This window comes from Leguminivora glycinivorella, chromosome 2, assembly GCF_023078275.1.
Source record: "Leguminivora glycinivorella isolate SPB_JAAS2020 chromosome 2, LegGlyc_1.1, whole genome shotgun sequence".
Lineage (NCBI taxonomy): Eukaryota > Metazoa > Arthropoda > Insecta > Lepidoptera > Tortricidae > Leguminivora > Leguminivora glycinivorella.
Window position 1 is genome coordinate 12,410,344 of NC_062972.1, and position 22,816 is coordinate 12,433,159.

At 37.2% G+C, this 22,816-nt stretch overlaps 1 protein-coding gene across 1 annotated transcript; it reads right to left on the reverse strand.

Annotated features, from left to right (window-relative positions):
* Positions 1-325: 325 nt before the first annotated feature.
* On the reverse strand, positions 326-3,642 carry LOC125238162. The gene is made up of 2 exons (XM_048145434.1): positions 3,254-3,642; positions 326-1,757 (listed from the first exon to the last, which is right to left on the reverse strand). The coding sequence occupies exons 1-2, from the start codon at positions 3,434-3,436 to the stop codon at positions 1,617-1,619; spliced, it is 324 nt and encodes a 107-aa protein (XP_048001391.1). The 5' UTR covers positions 3,437-3,642; the 3' UTR covers positions 326-1,616.
* Between the last annotated feature and the right edge of the window lie 19,174 nt (positions 3,643-22,816).

A 22,816-nucleotide genomic window follows, 5' to 3' on the forward strand; every position in this document is an offset into this window, starting at 1 on the left:
ATAGATCTGACAGGCAAGCATGGTTGCGCGATACGCCTGGTCGTATGCTTGTTCGCTAACGTATACTATATTTTTTGTATAGAAAGTGTATACTTATAGTGTGAACTTGAAATTAAGTAACCATTGGACACAATAAGATCACACAGTTTCTGTATATGTAAGTGCCCGTAGGTATCATTACAACGTGAATACGTCACATTTCAATGCAAAGGTACCACATTATCGGTTGTCAATGTTGAAAATGACACATGTTCCTTCATGCTATTATTAAACAATCAGCATGGAATATTTTAGGTCTAAACACGTAATTATAAAAAAATGTAAAGTGAATGTATCAGAGATATGTTTATTCACTTCCCAGTACAATGCCTTATTGTAATATTGAACATGAACAACCTTACATAAACTTAACAATAAGAGATTCTTCTCCTTAATATTATATAATATTAGATCAGTACTGTATGCTGAATACCATACATATGTAGATTAACCTTATTTGTTTACATTTCCAATTAACATATTAGTTTTAGTATTTGTTAATTGGGACCTGATTCTGAAACTAAATAATTATAATTTAATTCTTGGTTCTGTTCCTATCGTGTATAAGTTGTATTATGATCCCTATGAATAATATAGTACCTACATAAGAAAAATTGGCCAAATGGTTGGCCGATGTTAATCTAAATACCTACGTAAATTAGTTTAATTATTAACATAAATATTGCTTATAATTTTTAGATATACCTATATAAGTTTATGTTTGATATTTTAGTTATTTATGTTTCATATTCTTTAGGACAAAGAGTTATAGGATTCCGCAGGTATCTACTATTTTTATGACGATGATAACTTCGTGACATCAATACTATTGTGTATTTTATGTTAGGTACATGCCATTAGGTGTTTTTATTAAAATACACATTAAGAATAAATATGGTTAATTAAATAATCATGGAATTTTTGATTATGTATAAATGGGACTTTATTTTAAACAAATAAACATAGAATAAGTATTAAAAATTATCTACACGAACCAAAAAACAATTAAATAGTAGGTAATATTATGCAATTATTATTCGATGGCCTCAGCGCACACGACCGTGAGTTAGTGCGTCAAAGTTTTTATAACAATTCATTGTCAAGTCAACGCAATACCTTGGCAGCTTACTAACTATTGTGCCCTTTTTGGTACCCTATCAAAGGTTGTAATATAGAGACTAGAATGATAGGTCTTCATACTTTTTTAACTGAAACATTCTTCTAATAATATTTTTTCTCGTCTGACATCTCCCCACATCTCCATCTTCGACATATATTTTTCATCTTCTTTACATACAGAATTCATTTATTTTAAGGATAATTCACGTCTTGCCTGGGTCCTGGACGAGGTACACGACATGTCATTTCATATGAAGACTGATACTGGTTTTTTATTAGATAGAATGCAAACGAGCTGACGGATCACCTGATAATCTGCGATCACAGCCGCCTAGACTCATAAAACACAAAACTTGAAGTGTCGATTGCCCAGACCCGTTTCTTCCAGAGTAAAATGCACCTGCATCCACAATTGTGTTTGTTTAATTAATTGAATGAAGAGGTTATATCTTCATATACTACACATATATTTCAACTTCAAAGTTCAGTGGATGGTGTCTCTGACTCTTCATTCTCACTGTGACGAAGTTCTTGCCTACTCCTCCTTCCGTAATATTGGCGCTGGCATGTGAGAAGTCATTGTCTACAGCTGCGATACCCTGTAATAAAAAAAAATAATATATATATATTGGGGACACCATACACAGATCAAACTAAGCAAAGCTTGTACTATAGGTGCTAAGCGACGATATACATACTTAAATAGATAAATACATACTTATATACATAGAAAACATCCATGACTCAGGAACAAATATCCGTGCTCATCACAGAAATAAATGCCCTTACCGGGATTCGAACCCAGGACCGCGGCTTAGCAGGCAGGGTCACTACCGACTGAGCCAGACCGGTCGTCAAAAGAAAACATGATAAATATGATTACGAATTCCTAACCTAAGTTCTTAAGTAGTAAAATTTTCCTATAATACAAGTTGTGGACAAGCGGTTCTTTCTTGCAGCTATTTCCTACCACTTATGTACTTGTTTACAGTCAAAATCATAAGTGGAACATCTAAATATGTATGTATTATGCTCCAAGAGAACATATTCTTCAATAACTTGAAAAATGAGTATAGAAGACAGAAAGTATCTGACTTTTGATTGCGAATTGTAAAACTATTTACCCCTTTTTCGATAAAATATTTCAGGGTGTCAGAATTCGAAACTTCGACGAGTAGTTTTTTGGACGCTCACTGACATCTTGTATGTATATCTATCTGTACAGCGAGATACCAATAGGAATTCGCTTAGCAGCTTCGCATAAAAATTTCTATGCAGATGAGTATTTTACTGCAGCTAACTATATTTCTGCAAAGTTATTTCAATAGCTTCTGCTATACTCGCTCGTGTACAACTGCAAGCTAACTTTTAATGTTATCAGATTCCCATAAAAGGTCGAGAAATGTTAATTTGCTATTAACAGGCTATTATCCGTCCTCAATCACGGGACTCTAATGGTAAAACCCGCGTTTATTTACTTAGGACTGCTTTTTTAGCAAAACCTCCGTTTGGAGTAAACAACTTGAGAGCGTAGTAAATTAATTGTAGGTACTGTCTTTACTATTTATTATCTGAGTATTTTAAATGAAATCATATTTAGTTAATAATGTACCTTAATTTTTAGTTAAAAAATTTTGCTGATCATGTAAATTGCCAGTTGTTTTGTACGTCGTCGAATGCAAACAAAAGTTTACCTATGCTTGCTTGCTATTATTTTTTTGTTCAGAATGTCGTAACTTTTATTACAAACATGGTCTGTATCTGTACCAACTGAATTTTGTTTATACTAGTGACATTAAAACATTGCCATCAAATGCCATCAATTATCATAAGTTGTCAGTCAACATTAATGTGAAGCTGTTTGCCAACTAATGGATATCCATTAGGTAGTCTTCATGATTTGACCACATGGTCAAAATTATTATTGTCAATAAATATTAGTCAACAACAAATTTTTTTAGTATTATTTTTGTTGAAATCTGTATTTAATTGTACCTAATAAAATATTTGATTAATTTAATAACTTAAACAGGTATGTGGGTTGAATCTGTGTAAGAATGTCCTATAATATTTTAAGCATACTTATTATACGTACTTTGATTATCCGTTTCTCTGGATCCGTATAGGATAAAGTCCGAATCCTCTTCTTAAACGGTATCGCAAACTCCTTCACCCTCTGGTGAAACACCATCTTGCGGTGCACAGTGTCCCCAACGATCATGTCGTATGTCACGCACACACCAAACAGTCCAAGCAATATCACAAACAATAAACGCATTTCGAGCTCATTTCACATACTCGCACAAAAACAGTCTGGTGATGCGCTGCTCGCTCCATCAACCGACGACGAATGACTAATGAATAACCGATAACCTTTCCTTGTGATAATGCTGCCGTTCGAACGGCGGAAACAGAAATAAACACTGGTACCTACTTTTGCGTAATGTTTATTTTACGTGATCAGTCTGTCTGTTCTGAGGATAATAGCGACTGGTTCGGATTCTGGCTAATTGCAAAATGAAAGACGCCAAACGACAGAATATTCATAGTCTAAATGTACATCGTCTTTTACATTAAGATAAATGTATTTTAAATTAGCTAATATGATCTTATTTCATTAAATTACTTAATCATATACAAAAATAATATTATGCAATACATATAGACCGATCGTATTGTTGATTGTTAACATAATAAATATCTATAAATTCGTAGATTATTTTTCATTATATTACTTAATTAGGTATATCAACTTTTAGATTTTTCAGGTCTATTGGAGAGTAATTGATATTGATCTATTAGTTCTCTTACTGGAAATCTAATTTAAAACTTTACCTATTAGTAGTAAGTCCTCGATGAAAGCTGCACAAGGATACCTCCAAAAGTTTTTATCGTTTCTTTTTCGTTTGACAGAATGATTAATCTCCTTTCACTCAGGCACTGACAGGAAAATTTCCGAAACTCCACAAAACAATCCGACTTTGGAGAAATTTTAAAACTCCAAAGCCTAAGTGGCAAAGTTGTTTAAAGTGTATTGTGGTACTTAATTATAGGTGCTTGGTATAGCAGTAGCACGAAAATTAAGGTTTTTTATTTCACTTATTGCAACGGTGTAGATAAAGGACAGACACTGTTGTAGTACAGACATTGTAAAACTTTAAATATTAAGGGTAAGAATTTGAGGTTTGGACTTACTGGTTATTTATATCTTTAGTTTAAACTGTGGACTATACTCGTAACATACATGCATATGCTAATAATCTGAGTTTAATGAAATACTTAAATAGGTTCCGCATTTAAAATACTATTCCTACTCTAAATAGTCTCAATGACATCACTTGCAGGGCTATAAAAAATAATGATTAAGCATTGGCAGGTCCCATTTACTCTTTTACTACTTATCTAAATGGCTAACTTCCTGGAGATTATGAAGTGCATCCCTATTAAAATAGAACTAGTTATGTGTTAACTATACTTTGTAGCCTAAGTAACACGAATTCAGTGTTTCACTGCGGTCAGTGACAGCATATTTAAGGTAAGCTAAAAGATACAATCTGCCTGTATATTGTTCAAAACAAGAATCAGTAGAGTGAATGTAAGGGGCAAACGACAAAGAATATCTAAAGCTATCTGTCTGTCGGAAGAACATCTCCTAAGCAGGGATTTATCCGGCGAGCTCCTCGACAACTGAATCTTATGGGATGGCTCGCCAATATATACTGCGCTATTGACTGACTCTAACATGAGGAACATGTTGAATAAAACAGTGCCTAGATAATCTGAGCGAACACTACTTTAAACTTTTAACATAAAATATGTATTGGCATGGTATTATTTTCGTTATTCTTATTGTAATGGTGATTATTTATGTATATACTCGTAATGTACATAAAACTGCTAAAAGTGCGTACCTACTTTCATCAGTTTCTTTTGATGTACTTAAATTCAAAATTAAAATATCTTCTTCTTCCTCGGTTCCTCATGACATAGTAATAGTTATAGTTCGTGCGCCAAAGCACTCCATTCCGCGCGGTTTTCTGCGGTCCTAATAATTATACTCGTAATACTCTTATACCAAAAGAGGCCTTATTCCTAAAGACGAGCGTTTTTGGCAAAATGTAACCTTTTTCATTCAAAATTATAAAGAAACTATAAATGATTATTAAAAAACTGATAATGTTCCTAAAAGAACATAACTTAAGCTAGGTAATAATTGGATAATATTTAAAAATATGTCTTTTTATACTTCAAAAAATTCAGTTTTTTCGGAAGACGTTTTCAAATTTCATAGTGGGATAACTCGTTTCGAATCGTGATTGTGCTGTTAAAAATGTCATTTGGGGTAATAAATGATCACAATCCTATTTATTATATCCTATACGAGGTAATCAACGTTTGACATTTTAAGATTTATTTGAAATGGAGGATAAATAACCTTCCGTGTCTTCCCCATTTTTTCGATAAAAAGAGCTTTACATTATGTATTTTTCCTGCAGTTCCTGCATATATTGTAACTCTTAAACAAAAATATCCTTAACTAGAACTTCTTGTTGACATAATAAAAAAAAATCATACATATAGGACATACCTTTCTGTCGATAGACATTTTTTTAAAGCACCTAAAATTCTAATAAAATACACTGTGCTGACACGGGCCCGCTCAGTCTGCGCCGAGCGCTCGTAGACAACGGACCTGCGTTCGATCGTCCGGCGCTCCTTGCTTTCGTAAGCAGCTAGATAGTCCCGAGAAATGCTGTATACTGCGACTAAACAAATCTTGATCCTGTCGGTGGCAATTTGGCAAACAAGCATACGGTCCGCCTGATTTTTATACATGCAATTTTAGAAATCGATTTGCATTTCTGATGGATATGGATTTCAATTTTTACTTGAAATCTGATGAGAGTTTGAATTTTTACTATATTTCGGGACCAGGACGAGGTTCTGGTTCTCATGATGGAGTCAGGAGATGGTCAACAGAACTGCTACTCTACTCATCATAACTCCGCCGTGTTTGGGCTCATTGGATTTGGGCTGACGAGCAGAATCGATCTAGATGAGGTCCAAGGTCTCATGATGGAGTCAGGAGATGGTCAACAGAACTGCTATTCTACTCATCCTAACTCCACCATGTTTGGGCTCATTAGATTCGGGCTGACGAGCAGAATCGATCTAGATAAGGTCCAAGGTCTCATGATGGAGTCAGGAGATGGTCAACAGAACTCCTATTCTACTCATCGGAACTCCACCATGTTTGAGCTCATTGGATTTGGGCTGACGAGCAGAATCGATCTAGATGAGGTCCAAGGTCTCATGATGGAGTCAGGAGATGGTCAACAGAACTCCTATTCTACTCATCCTAACTCCACCATGTTTGGGCTCATTAGATTCGGGCTGACGAGCAGAATCGATCTAGATGAGGTCCAAGGTCTCATGATGGAGTCAGGAGATGGTCAACAGAACTCCTATTCTACTCATCGGAACTCCACCATGTTTGGGCTCATTGGATTTGGGCTGACGAGCAGAATCGATCTAGATGAGGTCCAAGGTCTCATGATGGAGTCAGGAGATGGTCAACAGAACTCCTATTCTACTCATCGGAACTCCACCATGTTTGGGCTCATTGGATTTGGGCTGACGAGCAGAATCGATCTAGATGAGGTCCAAGGTCTCATGATGGAGTCAGGAGATGGTCAACAGAACTGCTATTCTACTCATCCTAACTCCACCATGTTTGGGCTCATTAGATTCGGGCTGACGAGCAGAATCGATCTAGATGAGGTCCAAGGTCTCATGATGGAGTCAGGAGATGGTCAACAGAACTCCTATTCTACTCATCGGAACTCCACCATGTTTGGGCTCATTGGATTTGGGCTGACGAGCAGAATCGATCTAGATGAGGTCCAAGGTCTCATGATGGAGTCAGGAGATGGTCAACAGAACTGCTATTCTACTCATCCTAACTCCACCATGTTTGGGCTCATTAGATTTGGGCTGACGAGCAGAATTGATCTAGATGAGGTCCAAGGTCTCATGATGGAGTCAGGAGATGGTCAACGGAACTGCTATTCTACTCATCGGAACTCCACCATGTTTGGGCTCATTGGATTTGGGCTGACGAGCAGAATCGATCTAGATGAGGTCCAAGGTCTCATGATGGAGTCAGGAGATGGTCAACAGAACTGCTATTCTAATCATCATATCTCCACCATGTTTGGGCTCATTAGATTTGGGCTGACGAGCAGAATTGACCTAGATGAGGTCCAAGGTCTCATGATGGAGTCAGGAGATGGTCAACGGAACTGCTATTCTACTCATCATAACTCCACCATGTTTGGGCTCATTAGATTTAGGCTGACGAGCAGAATCGATCTAGATGAGGTCCAAGGTCTCATGATGGAGTCAGGAGATGGTCAACAGAACTGCTATTCTAATCATCATATCTCCACCATGTTTGGGCTCATTAGATTTGGGCTGACGAGCAGAATCGATCTAGATGAGGTTCCAGGTCTCATGATGGAGTCAGGAGATGGTCAACAGAACTGCTATTCTACTCATCATAACTCCACCATATTTGGGCTCATTAGATTTGGTCTGACGATCAGCATCGATCTAAATGAGTTCCAACGTGTCGTGATGGTGTCAGGAGATGGTCAACAGAACTGCTATTCTACTCATCGTAACTCCACATGTTTGGGCACATTAGATTTGGGCTAACGAGCAGCATCGATCTAGATGAGGTCCAAGGTCAGGACTGTCAGGAGATAATTCAAGTCCTGAAGTGTGATTCTGGTTACCCTATAGTTAAGAGGCGTTCATTAATCACGTCATATTACATTTTTGGCCTATTTTAAACTGGCTGACAATAATAATGAAATCTTACTGGCTTAAAAGTCTTATCTTACTTGACTAAAAATTATTTAATACAATATCTCTACTCTATTTAGTACAAACCTTGGGATTAGTTGACAAAGCGGACCCCAGGATCCCATAAGCCGTGGCAAATACCAGGATAACGCAAGGAAGATGATGATATTCGTCTTTGGGTCAAAGGAACAACATATGTATGCAAAATTACAGTAAATCGGTTCAGTAGTTTTAGAGAAAATTGGCTGTGACAGACGGAGAGACAGAGGCACGAGTGATCCAATAATTCCTTTTTCCTTTTTGAGGCACGGAACCCTAAAATATAGCGCCGAAATATGATTTTTGTTTACTACCGTTTACCACTACTATCCATACAGCGTACAGTCACCGGCATAAATAAGTGATGATTTCTGTTCTGTACCTTGTCATATACTCTTTGAAATGTCATACGAAATTGTCAAACGATCTATAGCGACTAGGTATAGAAATCTCATCACTCCTTTGTGACGGTGACTGTAGCACAGAGAAACAAAAAAAGTAATATGTTTCAACCCCACCCCTCCCCCTTCTCCATCATGATGATAGTTGGTGATTTTTCCATCTTTACCCCCTTAGGAGAAGAGTATCCAAAAACGCTGCTGAAATCACTTTTCTCTTATTCTCTAATTTCAAGTTTATAACAAAAAAAATCATCCCCCTACAAACTTGCACCCCATTTTTACGCCCTTATGGGTGGAAGTTTTCATAATCTATTCTTATCTCTTGTAAACTTTAAAAAAGTCCCCATGTAAAACCAATAGAATTGTTACTAGCCATTAAATTCAAAACTATCAAGATTATTCTTGCCTGTGTTGAAACATGCATTGCGTTGCCGGTGCTCGCGTACCGAGCGTCAACGCCATCTATCGATGGCTATTTCACGAATTTGATGAGCGCTCAAAGGAATAAGGGCTCTTAAACCCGATGAAAATTAGGTTTGTTTGGTAAGTAAAAATAAGTAGTTGTCAATGTCGTAAAATTATCGCTAACTTTATTGCCCGACTAATGTTATTGGTAATTTGGTATGATCTGGACTTTGTCCTATATTTGACGCAAATGAACTAAAAAAATGCTACTTATTTAATTGATAAATAGAAAATGGACCAAATTATCTTCAATATGGCGTAATTATGTATGTGACGTTTTAATTTAGTTGCTTACCTACGGGTACGAAGTTCGTTGATTTCAACGAATGTTTCTTGTGTGCTGGAGCCCGGAGCAACCGCACCGGGGTCAGTTGGATGGAAAGAGGCTCAACGGGTTAACCTTTATCCCATGGGATAGGGGCAAATGTCTGTCCTGGGACGGTACGTGCGTCATAACTTTTTTTGCTTCGCTGCACCGTCGCAACGTTTTCTTGGCTAGCGATGGTTCGAAAACGAGATAAGCATGCAGTGCTGATGAATTACCTACTTAAGAAGTATATTTTTGCCTACCTTAAAAACCACTGTTGAATGTGGAGAACAAGACGTTTATATATGTAATTGTAAAGGAAGTACGATCTACTCGCTCCGGGTTGTTCCTTATGCAAATGTTGTTCGGCGTGCGTAATGATATCCTTTGCATCTGATCTGGATGGACGTAGATTTAGGTTTTAGTGTAACCCTGGTTTTAGAAATTTATTTTTATACATTGTTATTAATATTAAAAACCTTCATACAGGGACAAAATTAGAAAACAAAACAGTAATACCATGAAAGAAGAATAAGTTACTCAAAAACGAGTATAACCAAACTATTTTGTCGTATAAGAAAAGATAGTGTAGCAAGACGCCCTCAATCCAACTACTGTTGGAAAATCCGAAGTAAAATCAGAAAATCCCCTCTGTAAATAAAGGGGGTGAATAAACGCAGCGACGTTTGCCTGGGACGGATTCCTTTTTCATTGCCACGTCGAGTGATATATTCTCCGCTCCAACTATTGCTTTTTTAAATTGAGTAGGCGTGCGACTTGATTGAGGCACTGATTTTTTAAATAAAGTTACATCCACTAAAATTTACAAAAATAAAATAACTTGGACGGGAATATTTTAAACATGTTTATTGTAGGATAAACAAAGTTTCATGCATATTACGTAACTACATGAATTGATTTTGATGCCAAGTTTGTTTAGTTTAAAAATCTTAAGTACTTCTTTTTGGTAATTAAATAATTGGTTGAAATAGACACGTACAGTCGTACATACCATCTATTATGTAATTATATAATTTAATTTATTTATTTTTGTGTTACTTGTCTTGTTTCTAATTTAATTAAGTAATAATTATAGGATGCCTCGCATTTATTTCTTGTAAAATCCAAAAATATCAAGATATCAATTCATTGGAGTGAGGACTACCTACGAGACAGGCTGACCCTACTGTAGGAACCAGACGCAGACGCCCGGACCAATTATTTTCTTAGCCGTGATATCGACATTTACTACTGTTAAATTTACATACTTAGGATAAGTGCAAAAGCTTGCAAATGATTGTTTGTACCTTATAAACCCTGTCCCTGTCGAGGTATTCCCGATGAACTACAGTATGGGGTTCTTCAAAAAAGGAGTGTACAAGTTTCTAATGGGTCGGCAACGCGCACGTGACACCCCTTGAGTTGCGGGCGTCCATAGGTTATGGTGACCGCTTTCCATCAGGCGGGCCGTATACCTGTTTGCCACCGACGTGGTATAAAAAAAAAAAAAATAAAGAAATAATTGAAATAGAACCTAGATTCGTAGGGGCTAAGAACAAAAAAAAAATTTTTTTTGGTTAATACAATATACTTGGACGTCCTTTGTAATCCGGGTGCATTCTTTATTGTCTCTTTTTACACACTATAAAAAGTTTTATAGAGTCGCTACGCGTATTACCCAGATCCCACTTTTATGACTTTTGTGTATATTGTTCTCAGGAAGTAATTAAACTGTACACTGTCTGTACAGTGTACAGTTTAATTATCTACTGTATCTGTTATTTACTAAATATACTGTGTGGAGAGTATATTCAGTAAATAACGTGTAAGAATATTTGGATCTAAATAAGGCAAGGATACATCAAGCCATAGTTAGGTTCCTAATACTTTCTGTTTCTCATATTATTTTCTTCAAACACTCGTAGTTAAATAGGTACTTGCATATGTCACCGTAAAATTGTAAAAACCGTTAGTTTATAATTTCACTAGCGAGATTATGAACTAACGAAATATTGTGAACCGTAACGTACAGTTCACAATTTGACGGATTATTTTTACGTTAGATTATAATCTAACGAAGCGAAACCGTCATATTGTAAACTGTCATGGCGTCGGAACGAAACTAGCGCTCTGATTGGTCGGTTTTATAGTAGATCGTTCTGTGGCAATAGAGTGACTGACACAAATAGACACTGCAATCACAGATGTCAATCAAAAACCTCGTTAAACTTTTATCATCAAAATTCGATATATTGTTTAAGGAAATGGTCGAACTCTCCAAATAAACAAAATTTTCAGTTACTTTGCTTGTTATGTGGCGGCTTAATTGGTATATTTCTTGTGATTTAATATTCAATTTTCGAAAAAATAAAACCGTTAGTTTGTAATCTTACTAGTGAGATTATAAACTGACGAGTTATGGTAAACCGTAACGTTCACAATTTAACAGATTATTTTTCGTTAGATTATAATCTAACGGAAAGAAACCGTCAAATTGTAAACTGTCATATGCGTCAGGAGCTAGCGCTCTGAATGCTCAGTTTTTTAAAGTCACACACAGGTCGAACGCGATTAATTAACATTATTTTTACCTTTTCAGGGTTCCGTAGTCAACTAGGAACCCTTATAGTTTCGCCATGTCTGTCTGTCCGTCCGTCCGTCCGTCCGCGGATAATCTCAGTAACCGTTAGCACTAGAAAGCTGAAATTTGGTACAAATATGTATTTCAATCACGCCAACAAAGTGCAAAAATAAAAACTGGAAAAAAATGTTTTATTAGGGTACCCCCCCTACATGTAAAGTGGGGGCTGATATTTTTTTTCATTCCAACCCCAACGTGTGATATATTGTTGGATAGGTATTTAAAAATGAATAAGGGTTTACTAAGATGGTTTTTTGATAATATTAGTATTTTCGGAAATAATCGCTCCTAAAGGAAAAAAAAGTGCGTCCCCCCCTCTAACTTTTGAACCGTATGTTTAAAAAATATGAAAAAAGTAGAACTTTATAAAGACTTTCTAGGAAAATTGTTTTGAACTTGATAAGTTCAGTAGTTTTTGAGAAAAATACGGAAAACTACGGAACCCTACACTGAGCGTGGCCCGACACGCTCTTGGCTGGTTTTTCCCAACGTTTCGGCCAGGTTGCACTGGCCGTGGTCGCGGAAGACTGACGTCCCAGCAAAGTGTCACCGGAGATGTAAACAACACAAAACTAGTTTTTTGTTAGATCGTTCTGGGCTCATAGAGTACCTAACATAAACAGACACTACAATCACATATGTCGATTAATGTATTAAAATAGTCCATTACGACACAAGTGCGTAAAATAGGAAGTTAGAAACGAGTGGCGATAAATTAATGTTTTAAATCGACACACCACGATACGAGTTACGAATTTCCTTTTCGCACATGTATCGTACGACGTTTTTAAGTACAGATGGCCCTCTGAAGTGTCGTCCTGACATATAATGAACCACTTCTCGCACTAGTGCGTAAAAAAAGCACCATCTGTACTGAAATTGTATGTATGATGCACTTATAATGAAATGTATATTTCGTTATAAGTGCGAGAAGTATGTCATTACCTCACGAGTCCCGAGACAATTTCTGGCCAAACTCGAGACGAGTGAAGAATGACATACCGCACGTGCGACGAACGACGTTTTTAATACAGTTGCGAAAAAACACTACTACAACGAAATAAAACGATAAACAATCCGAACTCCCAATTTTCGCTTTGACATTGACGCATTTTTTTTTAATTCAGGCGTACCTATCTTTGAAGCTTTTAAACTTGCGTTCATATTTTCGATTTTGCTATCCATCCAACACAATTTATTTATTTCATTGTGTGCCATAAAAACATAAACATTTACGATTTGGGACGATTGTTTAATACATACCTACATTTTAATTCAATGGACTCATTTATGCCTCGAAGTATTGCAAATAACATAAAATGATTATGTCAAATCACGTAACATATTAAGGTTTTTGAACGTGCTTATTGCGTTAAGTTGGTAAGGCCCCGCGCACACGGGCAACTGTTGCCGGCGACTTTTTTGTCGCGGCCATGGCCTAGTGTGAAAGTGCGCACACGAGGCGACGCAACTTTTCATACAAATACGAAAGTCGCCGAGCAACTTTGTCGCCCGTGTGCGCGCACCCTAAGACGCCACTACTTTAAATGACAGACGACGCGTTTCGTTCCATTTCACGTTCTGTTTACACGACTCATTATGAGCCACTTTTAGGGTTCCGTACCTCAAAAGGAAAAAACGGAACCCTTATAGGATCACTTTGTTGTCCGTCTGTCCGTCCGTCCGTCTGTCAAGACCCTTTTTCTCAGGAACGCGTGGAGGTATGAAGCTGAAATTTATATCAATTACTCAGGTCTACTGTCCCTTGAAGCTGTGAAAAAATCAAACTTCTAAGCCAACGCAATCAAAAGATACAGCCGTTTATGCCGCAAATTTTCGACACTTGCAAGGGAATCAAAACCTACAGGGTGCTTCCCGTGAACTCAGAATCTTGAAATTTGGTACGAAGCAACGTCTTATAGCATAGATAAAGGAAAAATTACGAAAACCATAAATTTTTAGTTACATCACATAATATATTTTTTTTTAATAATTTTAACCTTACTACCCATTTCCTCATAAACGCGTAGAGGTATTAAATTGAAATTCATACCAAATACTCAGGTCTATAATACCTTTAAGCTGTAACAAAATCAAACTTCTATGTCAACGCAATCAAAAGAAACAGCAATTTAAGCTGCATATTTTGAAACTCGCAAGTACTCGCAAGGGAATCAAAACCTAAAGGGTACTTCCAGTCGACCTAGAATCTTGAAATTTGGCATGAAGCAACGTTTTATAGCACACATAAAGGAAAAATTCCGAAAACCTTAAATTTTTAGTTACATTACAAAATATATATTTTTAGGGTTTTTAATAAATATAAACTTATTACTTTTTTCCTCATGAACGCGTAGAGCTATCAAGTTGAAATTCATACGTTTGTACGGAACCCTCGGTGCGCGAGTCCGACTCGCACTTGGCCGGTTTTTTCAAAGTATAATCCATTTTATAACTTATGTTTAGTATGACTAAAAGTAAACAATTACATTTATGAAATATCAATGTTTTAAACATTAATCACTTAATAGTAAGTTTATAGTTTTTTTGCCGACTTAGTAAAATAGACTAATATTAAAACAGCTCGGTATGTAGTCGTAAAATGGAACGCATACTTTTTATGCATGAGTGCGTAAAATACAACTTCTCGCAAGCTAAACAGACAAAAATCGGGCACTTTTTGAGCTACTGTATTAAAAAGTATATTTCAGTACACATGGTGCAGTTTTATGGCACTAGTGCGAAATGTGGTTAATTATGTGCCCATATCGAAACTTTAAAGGGCCATATGTATGGACTGAAAAACATCGAACGATACAAGTCCAAAAAAGAGGTAGTTTGAAACGAGTGTCGATAAACTAAAACACGACTGAAAGAAGAGTAATGTACTAATAATTGACATCTGTGATTGTAGTGTCCATTTATGTTAGGTACTCTATGGGCCCAGAACGATTTAACAAAAAACAGACCATTCAGGGCACTAGTTCCTGACGCATATTATGACAGTTTACAATTTGACGGTCTCTCCGTTAGATTATAATCTAACGAAAAATAATCCGTTAAATTGTGAACGTTACGGTTCACCATAACTCGTCAGTTTATAATCTCACTAGTAAGATTATAAACTAACGGTTTTTTTTTCAAAAACTAAATATTAAGTCACAAGAAATATACCAATTAGGCCGCCACATATCAAGCAAAGTAACTGACAACTTTGTTTATTTGGCGAGTTCAACCATTTCCTATAAACAATATATCGAATTTTGATGATAAAAGTTTAATGAGGTTTTTGATTGACATCTGTGATAGCAGTGTCTATTGGTGTCAGTCACTCTATGGCCACAGAACGATCTACTATAAAACCGACCAATCAGAGCGCTAGCTTCGTTCCGACGCCATGACAGTTTACAATTTGACGGTTTCGCTTCGTTAGATTATAATCTAACGTAAAAATAATCCGTCAAATTGTGAACTGTACGTTACGGTTCACAATATTTCGTTAGTTCATAATCTCGCTAGTGAAATTATAAACTAACGGTTTTTACAATTTTACGGTGACACATACATAATATAACACATAGCATTGATGTTTAGTTCAGCAAGCGATTGCTAGGTACCATCTGCAAGTGAATCTACCAAATGCCCATTTTCCGCATAGTCGCATAGGTACTCATATATTCTCATGGATCTCCGTCTTCGCTAATGGCACCGACAAATGGTAAGCAAACGTTATCATTCGATCAGCTAATGATATTCACCTCCTCGGAAAACCGTTTCCTTTATCCATACACGTCGTGCGTTTGCCGAAATTTAGCGAGAAATCCGAGCGAGGGCGTTGCCATGGCAACGAGACGGAGGCTCATGTGGGCTCCAAAACTTTAAATTGTATTACCAGTGACTGAACGCAAATATCTTTCGTGTTAGCTCTATCAATCTTTCATAGAATTTGAGACAAAATAAACTCGATTTACTGAAAAAGCGAAAAGAGTCGCTGTCATTGTCGCTGTGATTCATGAGTTATTTTATTTGTTTCAAGATGAAGTAGTCACTTGACATAAATGATTCATTTTATTTCAACATGGCGGTATAAGTACAAAATGGCATACGTACTATGTTGTGAAAAAAAAGTCCATATAATTACTGAAACTCAGTAAATAATATCATTGAAAGCTCGTAAGTGAACATAAAACGCAATTCCGTTTAAACCATACGAAGTCGGATAAAAATGAATAGAAAGCAAGCGACTTTTCAAAAAGTTACATCACATAATTGAATCAGTTTGTCAGAAGAGACCCTTTTTAATCTCAACGAAATGGGATTACGCCCGTTCGCTACTGAGGGAAATTCCGATGGAGCCGAGGATATGACAGAGGCGAAAATAAGTATATCTCTTAGAGATACGATACCGAGTGGAGAGGCGCTGGGAGCCCGTATAAACAGGGCCATTACTATCAAAACTATGGGTCATAGATTGCGTTAACGTGCTTTATGTAGCGTTTTTGGCAAATAAATGTACGCGTGTTGTTCAGAAGACGGGAAAACAATTATTTCTTTCATGCCAGTTGATATGAGTAAACAAAAACATTTTTCATGGGAGCTGACGTGTTGAAAGGTGATTTGCATGCAGTTTTGATGTTTTAGAATACTTGAGTCGATTATTGAGGCTTACGCCACTAAAAATGTATGTTCTAGTAACCTTTTGGTGGCGCTATTCACGAATGTGAACTTAAAATAAGTGTCATTTGCCGTTATTTAAACGCTATTAAGTAATGTATTCTAGATGTCAAAAACTCATGAGCTCTCAGCTGCCTATTATTTTAGGTTACTTTGGTTTGTTAAAATTCGTGGTCCTTATAGGTACTTATTTTTCCTACTAACCGGGATATATACAATATACATAAAGTGTATATTAGGTAAATACAGTCTACCCCAAATATATGTCTTGTGTACATTTGTGCAATGCAAAATTCAAAATATCCGTACAATCGCGCTAATACAATCATTATTTCGGCACAATTGCCTAATTTACATCCAGTAACGTCACAATGCATCTCTCTGTTCATTCATTTCCGCATAATATAGGGCGGTGGTGGTAATTGATCCTTGCTCCACGACCGGCCGGGTAACGCAGGGATAATTGCTGCGTGCAAATCGATAGACGGATATCCGGGTAGCGGCTAATTGCCCGGCTCGCCGTGGATGTGAATGTACGACTGAATTAGTCCGGATGAATTTGGCGAATGTTTTTTTTGTGATGCAGACGGTTTTGACAATAACAATGGGGCTTGTTGGATAGACTAAATATTTTATTTTCCAAGATGGGCTGGAACAAAAGGTTACGTTAGTATAAATATAGTGCAAAAACATCGATTTTGATTTCCGGTAATAAACAATGGAGTTTGTTCGGTAAATATTTTATTTTACAAGATGCGATTTATTTAACAAAACATAGGTTTTGATTTGCGGCAATAATGCGTGCGTAGTGTTGTCGCACTACATTAATACCTACACTATGGTAATGCATACAACTGAATTGAAGCTGCAAATATGAAACTCAATAGAATTTAGTTTGAGATACAGTAGGGGAACGGATAATTTGATAAGTAGGTACTGGAGATTCGTTAGTAAAGCCAAGGACCATTTAATACTAGACTGATATAGCCCATACAAAAAAGCGTACCCCTGAAAAAAGCTTAATTTTTGCTTTAAAACTAGATGGCGTTGTTTCGTAACCCGGGAGTGGAAAAAAACATATTTTCACCCATATTTTTACTTGTTTTTATATTATATTATGAATAACTATCAAAAAACTTTATTTTAATATCAAAATATTGGTTCAAAACACAATTTTTACAAATTATATTTTTTGGTCGTCCTCGACGTAGTTGTGATCGCTTCGCTGGCTAAGTTTGTTCGCAAGTTGTCTAATTATTGCCAAATAAAATGACTAGATGACGTTGGTGGAATATAATATACTTAGTGATAATAAACCTATATGTTGAACTCAAATACGTTCAACAAAACGCAATCATTGTGCCAACAGATGTGACATCCATGTCACATCACAAATGTCATTGTATGATTTATTGAATATTCATAATATGGATATTAAATATTTTAGAATCGCAGCAGCAATGCGAGTAGAGATACAGAATTAATAACGGTATAAATTAATAATTGTATGACCAATAACCTCATACATAAATTTACCAGTTTAGGTGACAGAAGGCGAATCCAATTTGTAAACATTAAATGTGCTAAGGAAAATAATCTTTCCGATTTTCAACGGGACACGGCTGAAGGGGCGAGCTGGTTTCGACTGCGCCCATGCATCTCAATTGTCCAGAAAGTTCATTCGAAGATCATTTTGCTTATAATAATCTGAGTAATCACAGTGAACGGTTTGACAGTATTTCAGCTAACAAGTAGAGAGACTTGCTAGCTTCATCGGTCAGGCTTCGTCTTGGACACAACGCGGATAGTTCAGCGTTTCTTGTATGTCACTCCGAGCACCCTTAACCATCGGCAGCGTAGGCCATGCACTGGCCGACTAGATAATAAATTAATGATAGTTTGTATTGTTCTGGTAATATATTTTCTACTCGTATACTACTCGTTTGGTACTCGTATAAACCTAAACTGAGATAATAAATGAATAAAAAGAAATAATTAGTGAAACTCTGACATAAGTAATAATTAATGAGACTAAATGCGTTTTCACATTATCCGATTCGATATCGGATGTAGAACTGATACCCCATACATTACAGACGCTATCTTGGATTTTTTCCATTTAAATCCTTCCGACATCCGATATCGGATCGGATAATGTGAAAACGGACTAAGACAATAGATACCTTGTCAGTGTTATATACCTATGCCTATGTATATCCCGCCAAAAACATTCTGTAAAAAATAGCCGTCTCGATGGAGCTGCTTGTTTATCTCTAAAAAGTAATGAAGCTACATAAAGTTCCTTACTGCGATTTCTTTATTATTATAGTTAACTAGCCTTTGCCCGCGGCTTCGCTCGCGTTAAATTCGAAAATCTCTCCACAAACTTCCATCCTCCATTCTAAGGAAGTGGGGGGATATAAAAAGAGACAAAAAGTAGCCTATGTCACTTTCCATCCCTTCAACTATCTCCACTTAAAAAATCACGTCAATACGTCGCTCCGTTTTGCCGTGAAAGATGGACAAACAAACAGACACACACACTTTCCCATTTATAATATTAGTATGGATGTTGTGTGACTTGGCCGTTGAAGTGTAGCGGTGCTGGCGACAGATTGGTGCAATGGTGTCATGGAGCACCTGGTTATAAACTTTTTTATACCCTTGCATGCGTATAAAGAAATTTATAAGTTTTATATTCGATGGTCCGAGCTAAGGTTCGTAAAGCCATGAAGCCGAGCTTATAATCATTGACGCTAAACGCCGATCGAAACGAAACGCAGTCTGAAGTGGGCGATAGACGTACGATACGAGCAAGTATGCGTACTTATGGCTCGACGACCTTTTTCGATTGTGTGTCACCGTAAGTGCGTTTTCACATTATCCGATCCGATATTGGATATCGGACCGATAATCCATACATTACAGGCGCCATCTTGAATTGTTTCTATTGAAATCCTTCCGACATCCGATATCGGATCGGATAATGTGAAAACGGTCTAAGTACGCTTAAAAACCGCCGTGCATAGTAGTCGACCATCCAACGCGTACTTGCTCGTACGCCTATCACCCACTTGACGTCGCGCCAACACTTTATGGAAAAAGCGGGTTTTCGACAACTACCAATAAGATTTCAGACATTCAAAAATCTTCAATAATACTCAACTGTTTCGGTCGCACTCGTTTAAATATAGGATAGGATTAGTGTGAGCGAGACGGTCAGGAGATTGTCAACATGATATCTAGAAATGGCCTCATTAAAATCTAAATTTTAAATAAAGCTTAGCGTCATCTATATACTTTTCACTGTATCACTTGTAATGCCGTTGAACTACCGCGTGCGTATTTTGGCTTTCGCAAGGTGGACTAATTTCAAAAACAAGCAACCCGTTTGTTACTTATTTTGCATGGGATTAAGATTAAAGTTGGCTATTGGGATAGTGACACTGTTTAATTTATTATTTACGTAAATCCATCGACTCAAAACCACTTTACTTCCACCTGCTCTTACAAATTGTGGCTTGTTCATGTTCAACCCACACTTTGTTCGCGTTTCTACAAACTTTATAGGTGCGAGTATATTCTAAGTACGAGTATCTTAAATGCTCTGTTTGATACTGTTCAATTTAACCTCCTAAGTCCCCACGTACTTGTACAAGTAAAAATTAAATTCGAGTTTTGAACTCATAGAAATAAAATAAAGTTCCAAATAAAAAATCGAAAAAATTGGCATGGGACTTTCGTCATGGTTAATAGTGGCCGCTTCTAATCTCAATTTATGGTTAGTACTTTGTTTGAAAAATTTACAGCAATTACCTACCTACACAGATAATATTTAAAACTAAAAAAACACATCAAAAAATACAATTAATAATTTGTATGTCTTTCCCATCACGGAACAATGGTATTCCGGACCTTTGGGAGGCGTGCGCGGGGCCGAAGCCAACACGTAGAGGCCCTTTCGACACTTTAATGAAATGTAAGGGGTACACCGAGCGGATGTTGCCCTTGCCCGTATCATGGGACACACGCAGCGGCAACACCCGCCAGGGTGTAAGGACTATTTGAGAGTTAATGGAATCTAAAATGAACTGGTCTATTTTGATGAAAGTGATGGACTAAATACTGGACTATGGATAAAAAACCGGACGCCTGCCTAATAAAACGGTATCCAATTTTATTTCTGGCAGACGGTGACTCGTCTCCACAAGATGGGCCCCCACAAAAAGCGACATCCAAGATGGGTCAAGGGCAACACCGGTGTGAGAACTCAAGGGTGTCGAGAGGTGTACACCGCTTTCTGCCCAGTGGCTGTTAAGCCACTGTACCAACTCGCGTCTTATGCAAATTTTCACTTCCACCCCTGGGGCATGTAGCCCTAACGACTCCACTCTGGACGGCCAGCCAAGGCAAGCCAGAGGTAGAGAGTACTGTCCCACCCACCCGCCTTACGGGTAACAGAACTCCCCAGGAGCACTCGGGTACGTGGGGTCGCTGTTCCCCAACAGCTCGCCACAAGCTGCCCTGCGTTGACTGATTGCACTGGTAAAACCAATGGGCGATGGGGTCGTCACATCCCTACGCCATCAATTAATAATTATTATTACTTAAGATCTATCCATGACGCGTCATAAGAAACATAACGAGCAAAACTAAAATAAATAATAAACCAATGAAACAGCCAGTATTCGTTTCAATTTCATTTATATGTAGGTTACCAAAACCAATTATTTTACAATAATAGATATTGACAATTGATATAATCATCTAATACAATACACCATACAAGGCACATGTGAAATAGTATTTTATGCAACAGGCGTTTAAAGGAGGTCAAAAAAGACGAGTGGCGTGGGTAACAATTTGAGGCGAAGCCGAAAATTGTTATTAAGACGCCACGAGTATTTTTTGACTCAGTTAAACACCGTTGCATAGAATACTTTTTCTACGACCATGCTCTTACTTTTTAATAGTTTTCTAGAATAACTTTCGTGAAATTCGCACTGTTCCCTGTATTTTGACTTGTCCTCTGTAATGATCCTGCTCACCGACTGCTGACTCACCCTGCTGTCGCTCGCACCCTTAACCTTTCGCGCCGCCGCACACCGCTCGTAGAAGCGCCCCGCGCACCCATGGGTTTCCCCGCTATTATATCCCTTAAAGGCTACCTAACAATACTTTAAGAGCTATATCGTATGCGCGGGTGCGCGGGACGCCGGGCGGGGGCGGGCATCTTTTATGTAGGGTTTTAACGATCTATGCTCGACCCTGTAAATGACGAATAACAGTTCGGGAGTAGAAAAAATAAAAAAATTAATTTAATCAAATGTGTGAGTTTATCTGGCCCCGTAGCCGAATGGCATTTCTCCGACGCCAAACGAAAGCGATACGCCGCTGGCTCTGTCGCGCCAATACGCAAGCGCGATAGAGATAGATATCTACTAGCGCTTCGTTTCGTGAGCGTTTCGTGAGCGATTGTGCCATTCGGCTAGCCACCCTGTACTGTAATTTTGTTTAACGAATAAAACTATAGATAATTAAGCTTTGATCAAAGTAAAGCGCCTAATAAATGATAAAACATAAACCAAATCCCTTCTTTCCTTCAACTACGCAAAATTATGCGAGGCGAAATGAATCTGCGTAACCTATCGGCCGAGTTTGGCCCACTATTAGCTATTAGGCAAGCAGAGAAGTTGTTTACAAACTTAAAGCGATAATATATACCCGTACGGCCTTATTTGCATAGCGATTTACTGGGCTCCTCTATGCTTTACAAGCCAAACAGCAGTTAATCCGAAACTGACTCGGTTCAGATATAATTTATTGCAGGTTCTAATATTAAATGGTATACTCGTAGCTACTTATCTATACTTCTGACTCTTTGGAGAGTGTGTTTTGATTAAAAATTTGTTCAAGATTTTCATTATGAAGACCACACCGGGTATTTATTCATAGAATCCATTATTTTAATATCAAAATTATTTCAGTAGAAAATCTGCAATCTGTCCTTATAAATATTAGCAAGATCACTATAACTTAATTAAACACATTGATATAATTATTGACACACTTATACGCACATACATACCTACATACATACTTACATCCTTATATTTTTAGTCTAAATTCGAGTTCATGAAGTTTTCTCTTGAAAACAAATGACCACAGTTTGAGGGTTTATTATTTATTTGCGTCTATAGAATTCAGGTTTCCTTATTATATTTTCAGTCATATAAAATTCGTACCAGTAGAACATTATGCCTG